The sequence below is a fragment of the Emys orbicularis genome, chromosome 6 (assembly GCF_028017835.1).
Source record: "Emys orbicularis isolate rEmyOrb1 chromosome 6, rEmyOrb1.hap1, whole genome shotgun sequence".
In the NCBI taxonomy this organism is placed as follows: Eukaryota; Metazoa; Chordata; order Testudines; family Emydidae; genus Emys; species Emys orbicularis.
Genome location: NC_088688.1, coordinates 18,213,436 through 18,225,859, shown reverse-complemented (window position 1 = coordinate 18,225,859; position 12,424 = coordinate 18,213,436). Strand labels below are relative to the sequence as shown.

At 38.5% G+C, this 12,424-nt stretch overlaps 1 protein-coding gene across 1 annotated transcript in view; it reads right to left on the bottom strand.

The window, feature by feature from the left end:
* DCC (DCC netrin 1 receptor) overlaps positions 1-12,424 on the bottom strand; it is a 923,941-nt gene that overhangs the window by 82,646 nt on the left and 828,871 nt on the right. The window contains exons 20-21 of the mRNA XM_065406266.1: positions 9,330-9,524; positions 4,135-4,167 (exon numbers count right to left, since the gene is read on the bottom strand). Of these exons, the coding sequence (XP_065262338.1) occupies positions 4,135-4,167; positions 9,330-9,524 (228 nt within the window). The remainder of the gene's footprint in view (positions 1-4,134; positions 4,168-9,329; positions 9,525-12,424) is intronic.

Below are 12,424 nucleotides of genomic sequence, written 5' to 3'. Positions count from 1 at the left end.
AAACAGGAGCGCCAGTATGGAGCCATATTGGGGTTCCATATGGGTGCAGGTGCCTGTCTGTACAGAGCCTGTCCTGGGCTGGGACCTAGATTAGTTATTTGCATTCTGAAGTGATAGCAAGTGGGGCAGAAATAAATACACTGATTTCTCACTTTTCATTCCAAATAATTGTGCCATGACACTAAACATTAAATTGTGCAATATTATGTTACGTACATGCAATTTTACATCTAACTTGAATTAATGCTCCATACTATAATGCTTTGAAGAGCAACATTTATCACTAGCCCCCCCCCTTTTGTTTTCAAGCCTATTTCGCGTTATATTGTTGGATTTCAAGTTGTTAATCCAAATTTATCATGTGGGTAGCAAGTTAGCTGAACTGTTACCAAATAATAACTCAAGTTTCCCTCTATTTGCATTTATTTAAAATCATTCCCAAGGTATCTGAGCAAATTGGCATCTTCTTTATGCTCCCGATTTTCTATTAAGATCAGAATTGACTGATTACTTGATTGCCTCATTTGTAATCTGGCATCAAAGGTAGAAGGAACATTTTGTAACTGGCAGTCCTGGAGTTACAACAGCTGGGGATCTTACTAAAAATCAAGATGCCCCATTTGTTTTATCAGTTACGTCTAATGAAATATGCTGAGATTTCCGCAGTGATCTAATGGAGTTATGTGCCCAGCTCACATTGTCTTTAATTAGAAGAAGGGTGCCTAAGTGGTTTAGGCACCACTAAAAATCATAGCCTATCTACATATTATTCTTAACTGTTCCTCAGTACTGATAATTTTATTATTAGGGCTGTCAATTAATCACAGTTAATGTATGCAATTAATGCAAAACAAATTAACTAGATTAAAGAATAGTCACAATTAATTACCATTTTAATCACTGTTATACAATAATAGAATACCAATTTAAATGTATTATATATTTCTGGATGTTTTTCTACATTTTCAAATATATTGTTTTAAATTACAACACAGAATACAAAGTGTACAGTGCTCACTTTATAGTATTATTTTTATTACAAATATTTGTATCATAAAAAATATAAACAAAAGAAATAGTATTTTTCAATTCACCTTATACAAGTCCACTCAATCCTACTTCTTGTTCAGCCAATCGCTAAGACAAACAAGTTTGTTTACATTTATGGGAGATAATGTTGCCCGCTTCTTAACTACAATGTCACCTGAAAGTGAGAACAGGTGTTCACATGTGACTGTTGTAGCCGGCGTTGCAAGGTATTTATGAGCCAGATATGCTAAAACATTTGTATGCCCCTTTGTGCTTCGACTTGTAGGCACTAAAGTTTTACATTGTTTTGGTTTTGAGTGCAATTATGTAACAAAAAAAAAATCTACATTTGTAAATTGCACTTTCATGATAAAGGGATTGCCCTACAGCACTTGTATGAGGTAAATTGAAAAATACTATTTCTTTTGTTTATATTTTTTACCGTGAAAATATTTGTAATCCAAAATAATAAAGTGAGCACTTGTACACTTTGTATTCTGTGTTGTATTTGAAATCAATATATTTAAAAATGTAGAAAAACTTCCAAAAATATTTATAATAAATTTAAATAGGACAGGCAGTCCTTGACTTTACAACGTTTGACTTACGATGAGAGGCACTTACGACGTTTCTGAATTGATACCCTGATTCGACTTATGACAACTGGTTTTGATTTTAGGACGCTCAGTCCCGCAATGGAGTGGATTGCAGTTCCGAGTTACGAAGTTTTGACTTACAACGCAATTTTCAGGAACCAATTGTGTCATAAGTCCGAGGACTGCCTGTAATGTATTGTTTAACAGTGCGATTAAAACTGTGACCAATCACAACAATTTTTTAAAATCTCAGTATTAATTGCGATTATATTTTTAATTGTTTGACAGCCCTATTTATTGCTTGTTAGACCTGCTTGGAAAGAACAATTGTTTTAAAAAGGCAAGTGGTGTGTGTGTGGGGGGGGGGGGGAGGGGAAGTAATTTGAAACTATTTTGCAGCCTACACATTTTCACATTTTCCAAAACAAAACAAAATTGGTTTTTCATGTCAAAGCATGATATTTGTGTGTGTTCTGGTGAAAAACCTGATGTTGGTTGAAATCAAATGTCAAGTTTCAAAAAGATAAATGTTGAGATCCCTGTTCCCAAAGATAAAGAATGAAATCCTGAAACCTTAAGGTGGATTTTCAAAGCTGTCTAAGGATGCACCTTCACTGGGCTGGGAGGTGTGTTCTTATCTTGTGGTAACTGACATGATATAAAATCCTACTTAATATACAGTTTATAGCGTTCACAGGTGCTAGCAGGTTGAGATAAAGCAGGGGCAGGCAAGCTTTTTGGCCTGAGGGCTGCATCAGGTTTCGTAAATTGTATGGAGGGCTGGTTAGGGGAGGGGATCGTGGCCCGGCCCCAACCTCCTATCTGCCCCCCTCTCCAAGACTCCTGCCCCATTCAACCCCCCCTGTTCCCTGACAGGCCCCCCCCCAGGACCCCTGCCCCATCCACACCCCCTGCTCCCTGTCTCCTGACCGCCCCCTGACCTCCGCTGCCCCATCCAACCCCTTCTCTCATTCCTGACGGCCCCTCTGGGATCCCTGCCCCATCCAACTACCCCTTCTCCCTGTCCCCTGACTTGCCCCGGAACCCCTGCCCCTGACTGCCCCCTGCCACCCCATCCAATCCCCCCTCTGCTTCCTGACTTTCCCCCTCCAGGACCCCTGCCCCTATTCAACCCCCTGTTCCCCCCCGACCGCCCCAACCCCTATCCACACCCCTGCCCCCTGACCACCACCCCGAATTCCCCTGCCCTCTATCCAACCCTCCCCTGCTCCATCCCCCCTTACTATGCTGCCTGGAGCACCGGTGGCTGGCGGTACTACAGCTGCGCCGCCTGGCTGGAGCTGGGCCATGCCGCCGCCGCCACCACGCAGCACAGAGACCAGCAGGCTCTGCAGCTGCGCCGCCCCAGGAGCTCACAGCCCCGCCGCCCAGAGCATTGCGCCAGCGGCGGAGTGAGCGAGCTCAGGCTGCGGAGGAGGGGGGACAGCGGGGGAGGGGCCGGGGGCTAGCCTCTCGGGCCAGGAACTCAGGGGCCGGGCAGGACGGTCCTGTGGGCTGGATGTGGCCCACAGGCCATAGTTTGCCCACCTCTGAGATAAAGACTATGGGAGTGTATAGGCTTTACTGTGACCTGCTTACGTAAGTGAAAGCTACAAACTGCCTTGTCTTCACTAGGATTTTACGTCGTGTTAGTTAACTTGAGTTAGCTAACACAAGGTAAGACTGCACCTTTTCTCCAAGTGAAGAGAGACCTATGGGGTTTGGATACCCTATTTCCATTGAAATTAGTTTGAAATGGGAGTTCAAATCACCTCAATGGCTTTGTAGCCTTAAACTTTTCAGATATCACTGTGAATATTTCCCTCTCTCAATGTTTTGAATTACTGTACTTATATGGAAGATGCTATAGTTGCACTGGAAATGGGTGCTTACAATAAATCAGTTTGGAGTAAAAAGAAGATGAAAATTTCCAAGCAACAGACATCACAAATAATAAAAATAACTATAGTAAGTTAACAGCAGAAGAAACATGACTAATTAGACAACATTTCATATTTGGTAAACATAGGAATGATAATGCCTTGAAAAGTTGACTAAACTTTGCTTTTATTAAACAGGGCTGCTGACTTGAGAAAGAAAATGATTCATGATTTTTCACTGCAACACTTCAGAACTTTAATCTATAACCCATGAAAGGGTGCAAAAGCAGTTTGAATATTATGCTGAGCTTAATTATACTTAATGTGAATTATTCAGAAATGCAGCAGAGAGACTAAAAATTTATTTCGTACAAAGAAGCTTGACATTTTAATTGGTCCTTCAGAAAAGAGACAAAACAATTTCCTCTTAAGAAAATTTACATCTTCCCCATCAAAGCAGCAGCCTTAGCGAAGCAGAACTTCATTAACAAGATTAATTATCATGCCAGTGCCTGCCTCATCAGGTGTGCAGCCCAGGTGAAAAACAGAATGCAAAGTGACGAGTAACATCGTTCCTAACGTTCAGCATTGATTCTAAGAGAAAACGTGACAGTTTGAGGCCACTGTACCTTGGTCATTAGCCATTTTGTCAGGGTGCTCGACTGCAAGAAAAAGACAATATCATTAGACTGTGACAGCTCCTAGTAGCCAAGCTGACATATCAAATCAACAATTTTGTTAGCAGGTTTTCATATCAAGTTGCTGCTCTCCTGCACTTTTGGCGGATTGATTGGGACAAAGAGAGATATTTTACCTTTCCCCTGTTCAAAGAGATTCTGAAGAACAGAGAAGACAAGTACACGTCGCACTGTGTTTCACATCAAATGTAGTCACAAGTTCTTTAAAAAATAAAGCAGTTAAAAATGTATATTTCCTCAAATTGTTGGTCTCTGAACTTAGAAGTATCATCTGGGAAGTTTAATTAAGCTTGGAAGTGAAAGAGAGAGAGAGAGAAAGTGAAAGAGAGAGACTATTCCTTGAATAATTGCATACAAATCACCTACGTATTGGAAGCTAGATCTGAATTATAATGTTATTGTTTCAGCTTTTTACAAAAGAGGTTTTAAATTATTTACATGCTTTTGTATAATAATTACACAAACGATGGTGTGATTTGAAGTGCACCAGACAAGGCTTCAGAATTCAGTAGACACATTGAAAGCTCTTCTGAACTGTTAGCAGCTCCCAGCATTTTATTAAATGATAGATAGTATTAAGCTTCCCTTCAGATTCAGAAATAGCTACCATTATGGAAAATTATCCAATTTTCTGGTTAATAAAATTTTAAAGGAATTTAAGCTACAGGAGATTTTTAAAAAAAGGTTTTGACACACCTGAGTTTAAGTAGCTGAGTAAGCAGTCTATAAATGTAGGGTGGTTTTTAAAGGCTGGTCTATTCTCCCTTTGAAGAACACTACATTATTTGGTTACCCACCTTCATGTTATGACCACCATGTTATCCCATGGTTTAGCTTACAAGATGTTGCCATGAACAATAAAGGCCCAAGATGGTGGAAACGTACATGTAGCACAATGACCTTAGTGTGTCTATTTCTGATAACAATGTCATCAGCACCTGTTATCACTGTAACTCCCATTAGTACTTATGAAAGTTCCATGCCTGCAGCAAAGGGAAAACAGACCCTTGAATGATCACCATGCACTCAACTATTTTAACTATGTTAACAGAGAAAAATGTATAGAGTTGTACATATTCCCTCAAAGTTTCTAGAAATCTTTTGGGGAGAATGGGTTTCCCTGCTGAGTCATATCTGGGATTATGACCTTCCCCGGAAAACAAATTTATTTATAAAAACATTAAACCCTTGATTGCAACTGCAGTTACCTCATTCCAACTATTTATGACATTTAAAAGCTGACCTCAACTTTTTCTCCCTTCTTCGAGTTATTAAGGAGATGTAACCTGTGACATCTACAGCGTCGTGAAATACTGCCGTGGTGGTTCAGTAGGTAACATTTTTCTCTGGCAGGTCATAAAGGTTCACGTTTTGTACAGCTTAGGAGCAAGGATTTGCTTTTTAACCACCACTCCAATACAGCATTAGAGGGCACTCTAATGCTAGAAATGCTGCCCCACATCAGCTTTGCCAAACAGAAATGGGACATCAGCAATACGTATTCCTGATGTCCTGCAGCAAGTCCCCAAATAAAGACTTTCACTGCTTATCTTGGTATAATGGCATTGGTAATATCTGACAAAATTGAAAAGCCAGGATAATTTTCTCTCTCTCTCTCTCCTTTATATAAACAACTGACCATGTATTTCGTTCATCCTTGAAATAAAGCGTATAGATGTACTGCATGTACACAGATTTGTACAAAATGCAGTATGTGCATTTTCATATTGTTATCTATGCATGTTGGTTTATTTTTGTGTGCGATATTAATAAACAGTTCAAATACTATTATTTTATTTGCTTCACTGAAAGTTCAGTAGATAATTATGGGTTGTTTCTAAGTTGAAGCTGAAATTTAGAATCAAATTATGTTTCAGTTGAAAAGGGGTTAAGTACAGTTCTGGGATTAATCAGTTTCTGCTGCAGGTGAAAAAAAATAAGTTATTAATAAGTGAATTTGAAAGAATGAGTGGATCTCCTACTGATCTGACACTACTACATTCAGACTTTCTTAGCTAGCCTTTTTATAAGGCAGTCAGAAGTAAATTCCAGACTGGAGTTGCTTCCCTATCTTGCTAAATGGATTCCAGTTACTTTACTTCAGAAATCTACCATTTAATGTTATTAATTTACATACAGTAAATCTAGTGGAACATTGAGATTGAAGTTCTGCTTTCCCACTTGTTACTGCATGCATCTTTAACTTCTAGAGGAATCCATGTCAATATGCAGTTTAATATTTCAACACATAAAAATATAATTTACTTCTAATTTTCTTTATATTTTTTTCAGGACATCTAATGAAATCAACTGGAACTTGTTCGCATAAGAACTAAATAAAACCTGAATACCCGATTCAGGTTTTGGTCCATAATATATAACAATAAAAAAGTGACGCATTCCCTAGTAATTAATTATGGGGTAGATAATCACATCTCATACCCTCATCTCCTCCAGGCACATAAGAACTACCTGGTAATGCCTGTATCAGAGCAATTATGTCTTAAATGATGAATATGACCAGCCAAAGAACATGCAGGCTGATCCTCAGCTGGAGTTATGACACTTTAAAACAGCTGAAGATCTCTCCTTTGCATTACATTGTTACCAATGGATCTGAGGGGGAAAACCATAAGCACTTTTGCTTATCTGGCAGTGATATTTACAATAAAACATATCTGTTCTCATACAGATCACTGCATTTTTCATTACTAAAGGCATGTTACTGAAAAAAAAAAATCAGCTGCAGTTTTATACCCGACTAGGGGTTTGGTTTCCTTGAAAGAGCTTTGTGTGCTATAATATCTTAAATCAGATAAGGGGTGACTTTATAGATCTTTGATGCTTACTTAGTTCCTTGTGGTTTAAAATATCTTGTGATCAAAACATATATTTGCCAACAGAGCATTCATTACCATAAGTCACATGCCTATCTCCTGTTAATAATCATTAAGGTCAGGAAACCAACATTTTTGCATAATTCAGAATGCACTCAAGCCTTCAGAAGCTCTTTTCACCTTTTATGTAGAGACAGATTTGTCAAAAATCAGCTGAATATTATTGAACACGACATATTTAGGGTGGATAACATTAAATATTCATGTCAGGGTATTAAACATAGTCCTTGTAGACTATTACAAGATGTAACAAATGTGTAAATTTATCTTTTTGGTATCTCTTGATGCTCTCTGATATAGAATTCATTTCCCAAATGAATTTTATGGTACTTTGTGTAAACATTACAAAGTAGGTGATATCTAGTCCATTAATCTTTTTGTTTAGTTAGATATCTGGGTCTCTGTATCTTTTGATGTCTCATTACTCTGTCATTATTATATTTTTATTCTTTGACTCACTTTAAATTCTCTCTAACAGAGTTCTTTTACTTGGCACAAATTGGGAGCATGAAATTAAGTTGGCACCCATCTAGTTGATAGAGACTAAGCACTTGCAAAGTGCTTTCTATTCACATTTCATGGTAGTTGAGAATGAATAATCAGGAGCCTACAAATAATTAATTCAGAGTGAAACCAGACTCAGACAAGTAAGTCCTGAAAATCTGGATAGACTGTGATAAGCTCTGAACAAATTGATATATATATATTTTCATTTTTCTGATTCATGTTAATTCACTAAAACTGTTATATGAGGGTTTTCACAGTTAGCCTGAATATTTGGTAACATGCTCTTAATACACATAGATAACGGCTAGCCCTCTGCCAATGCTGCTGAGTGCACTGGCCCATTCATTGCAATGCTTCCTTAATGGTAAATGCTAGGGACTGACTGAAAATGGAGTCTCCCTTCCCTCCTTCAAAAGCAGCAGGAGTAGGAAAAATTACATTTCTGTTCCAATATTTGTTAAAGGCTGAACTTGCATAATACCTCTTTCCTACAAGGAAAACAAGGATGAGATGTATCTAGATCTACAAAGTATTGCATATGAATTGTCCTTTTGATCAGTCATTTTTCCTGGGCTTTCATATATATGTTTAAATTAAAGATAGGCCTGAAGCAGAATATTGGATCCAGACCTCCCTCTTACTCCCCACAAATGGAATTGGATCTGAAACCTCTGATCAGAGCTTTTCAGCTCTGGCCCATGTTCATTTTAAGCAGCCTTCTGTCAAGACATTATTTTTTATACTCAAAGCTTTGGAATTTTTGCTCTGGAAAAGCTACAGCTCTACTCCATGTGACCCCAGTTTCCTAAAATAGGCACATAGCTTATGTCACTCTATTTGTTTTCTTAATTAATTGCCTTTTAAAAAAGAAGACTTTATACTGTCATGTAACTACATGAGTGACAGTTTCAAACATAAGGTGCACAGTTGCTGCCAGTATCCTTTGTACCACTCGCAGTAATGGCTAATAATGTAGGGGCAGATTGTGACAGATCTTTGCGTGTGTGGATTATCTCTCCACTTCCACTTGCAACGGGGCCAAACATGGTTGCAGTCCAGAGTTCCAGTAAGCACAGGCACTTCTCCCCGTTAACACACGCTGAGGCACAAGTCATTGAAAAGGTCCCCCTCATCTTGCTTTTCCATCACACTGGCCAGCAAGAGAGATATCTGGCACAGACCTGTTTAGGCCTACACATGGTTTGTTCCAAGTAAGAGAGAAAATTCCATATGTACCCAATTAGACTGTGCCTCCGACAGTGTTGATCTTTTCTTTATTTTGCATTTGTTTGATCAATTAAAAAGAAGGGAATCATAATTTTGTATCCCTATTTTCTAGATATGTGAGTGAGTCACTACTAGTCCTTTACACCCACCAACAGAGATAAAATAAATACCAAAGTGAAACAGTGTCTCACTAGAGAAATTGCAATCATGTGCACTTAGCTTCCTTGTTCATGGGAGGAAGTGGAATGATGTCATAGTTTTTTTACCCAATGGTATGCATGTGAATACAGCTGCTGCATTATTGTGGTGTTCATTTTTGTCTACTGTGCCCCTAGCTACAGTCTCTCAATAACGGTTTCAGAGTGCCTTCTAGAACTTTCTTATTAGTGTTAGCATAACAGACTCCTAGTGTCACTGAAGTAAACTGCAAGCATTGAAGCATGAGCATTTTGTACATCTCATTAATATCCAGCTATCTAAGAGAAAAGTTCAAACCTTTCAGAGTCCGGAAGAGAATAGGGTCAGAGAGCGGTCCCACTCCTTTGGCATTGCGAGCTTGGATTCTAAAGTAATACACTGTATCTAGGTTGAGGTCCATGATTTGATGAGTAAGTCGGTCACCACTGATTGACTCCATAACCCAGTCATCAATTGGAGCATTCTTGTCCAAGGTGTAGAACAGAATATAAGCTGCATAAACATTGTCTTGGTTAGTACATATACTGCATTTTACAAACTATATTCAAAATTCAAATTTCAGACATGATAAATGTTTTTTATTTCACCTACATTAACGACAGGTCTTTCATTAAAATCTATTTTGATGAATGTTACAAGAATTAATGCATAATTTTCCTATTTCAAGATCAGAGTATCAATTGCAGTATTCACTGCAATATAAAACATAGGATTAACAATTAGGGAAATACTTAGCAAGCTTTATCGTGTTATATTTGTTACTTGTACATTGCACTTGTCAAATTCAGACTCGTGATCCGGTATGATATCAGTCATAAACCATATGAGATAAGTCTTTAGCGTTTCAGGGCTGGAATAAAACTAAACTAAATAACTAAATAACATTGATGATGCACATCATTCACTGGGTGCTCATGAAAAACCATGCAATATTTCCTAGTAACTATACGGTAAATCCATTTGAAAAACCCACAGTAACTCACTGTAATGCTATCACTGTATCTCACAATCCCCAGGAAAATAAACTGAACCGCCACTGTAGGTAATTTGATTTTGTCCTAAGTGGTGCACAGGAGCCTGTCCAAAAGGTGAATACAGCTGACCCACTGAGTAATGATGACCATAATGTAATTAAATTTAACCTCCTGGTAAGGGGGAAAATACCAAAGAAACCCACCACAGTAGCATTTAACTTCAAAAAGTGGAACTACACAAAAATGAAGAAGTTAGTTAAATGGAAATTAAAAGGAACAGTCACAAAAGTGAAATGCCTGCAAGCTGCATGGAAACTTTATTAAAAAACCATAATAGAGGCTCAAACTAAATGTATACCCCCCAAATAAATAAATAAATAAATAAATAAATAAATAAAAACAGTACAAGGACCAAAAAATGTCACCGTGGCTAAACAACAGAGTAAAAGAGGCAGTAAGAGGTAACATTTAAAAATTGGAAGTTAAATCCTAGTGAGAAAAATAGAAAGGAACATAAACTCTAGCAAGTCAAGTGTAAAAGTATAATTAGGCAGGCCAAAAAAAATTTGAAGAACAACCAGCAAAAGAGACAAACACTAAAAGCAATTTTTTTTAAGTACATCAGACACAGGAATCTTGCAAAACAATCAGAGGTGCACTGGATGATCGAGGTGCTAAAGGAGCACTCAAAGATGACAACGCTGTTGTGGAGAGCTAAATAATTTTTTTGCATCAGTCTTCACTGCCAAAGATATGAGGGAGATTCCCACACCCGAGCCATTCTTTTTAGGTGACAAATCTGAGGAACTGTCCCAGACTGAAGTAATAAGTCACCAGAACCAGATGGTATTCACCCAAGGGTTCTGAAGGAAAATGCAGAAATTGCAAATGTGAAATTGCAGAACAACTAACTGTGGTATGCAATCTATCACTTAAATTAGCCTCTATATCAGATGACTGAAGGATAGCTAATGTAATTCTGATTTTAAAAAAGGATCCAGAGGCAATCCCAGCAATTACAGGCCAGTAAACTTAACTTATTACCTAATTTCTTGCCTAACTTACCAGGCAAATTGAATGAAACTATAGTAAAGAACAGAATTATCAGACATATAGTTGAATACAACATGTTGGGGAAGAATCAGCATAGCTTTTGTAAAGGGAAATCAAGCCTCAACAGTTTCTTGAATGTGTCAACAAACATGTGGATAAGTAAAAACAATGAGGAGTCCTTAGAGACTAACACATTTATTTGGATATAAGCTTTCATGGGCTATAGCCCACTTCATCAGATGCATGGAGTGGAAAATACAGTAGGCAGTATATATATTACAGCACATGGAAATATGTGAGTTGCCTTATTGGGTGGGGGGTCAGTGTTAACAAAGCCAATTCAATTAGGGTGGATGTGGCCCATTTCCAACACCGTTGACAAGAAGGGGTGAATATCAACAGAGGGGAAATTATTTTTTGTAGTGACCAAGCCACTCCCAGTTATTCACGCCTAATTTCATGGTGTCAAGTTTGCAAATTAATTCCAGTTCTGCAGTTTCTCGTTGAAGTCTGTTTTTGAAGTTTTTTTGTTGAAGAATGGCCACTTGTAAGTCTGTTATTGAGTGTCCAGGGAGATTGAAGTGCTCTGCTACTGGTTTTTGAATGTTACAATTCTTGATGTCTGATTTGTGTCCATTTATTCTTTTGGGTAGAGACTGTCCAGTTTGTCCAATGTATATGGCAGAGGGGCATTGCTGGCACATGATGGCATATATCACATTGGTAGATGTGCAGATGAACGAGCCCCTGATGGTGTGGTTGATGTGGTTAGGTCCTATGATGGTATCCCTTGAATAGATATGCGGACAGAGTTGGCAATGCAGTTTGTTGCAGGGATTGGTTCCTGAGTTAGTGTATCTGTTGTGTGGTGTGTAGTTGCTGCTGAGTATTTGGTTCAGGTTGGGGGGCTATCTGTAAGTGAGGACTGGGCTGTCTCCCAAGGTCTGTGAGAGTGAGAGATCACCCTTCAGGATAGGTTGTAGATCTTTGATGATGTGCTGGAGAGGTTTTAGTTGGGGGCTGTAGGTGATGGCTAGGGGTGTTCTGTTACTTTCTTTGTTGGGCTTGTCCTATAGTAGGTGACTTCTGGGTACCCTTCTGGCTCTGTCAATCAAGCATTCTTAAAACTACAATACCCACCTAGGGAAGTGAAGAAACAGATTGGCAGAGGCAGAAGGGTACCCAGAAGTCACCTACTACAGGATACGGGGTGTAAGTGATTGCCGGACCCAGACTAGGAAGGAGTCTAGTCTGTGAAAGAAGCTTATTGGAACATCTCTGAGGGTGAGATTTACCTGCATTTAGTTTCCTACTGTATTAGGCTTAGACTTCCATGGTTTTTGTTTTATTCTGCTTGGTAATTTA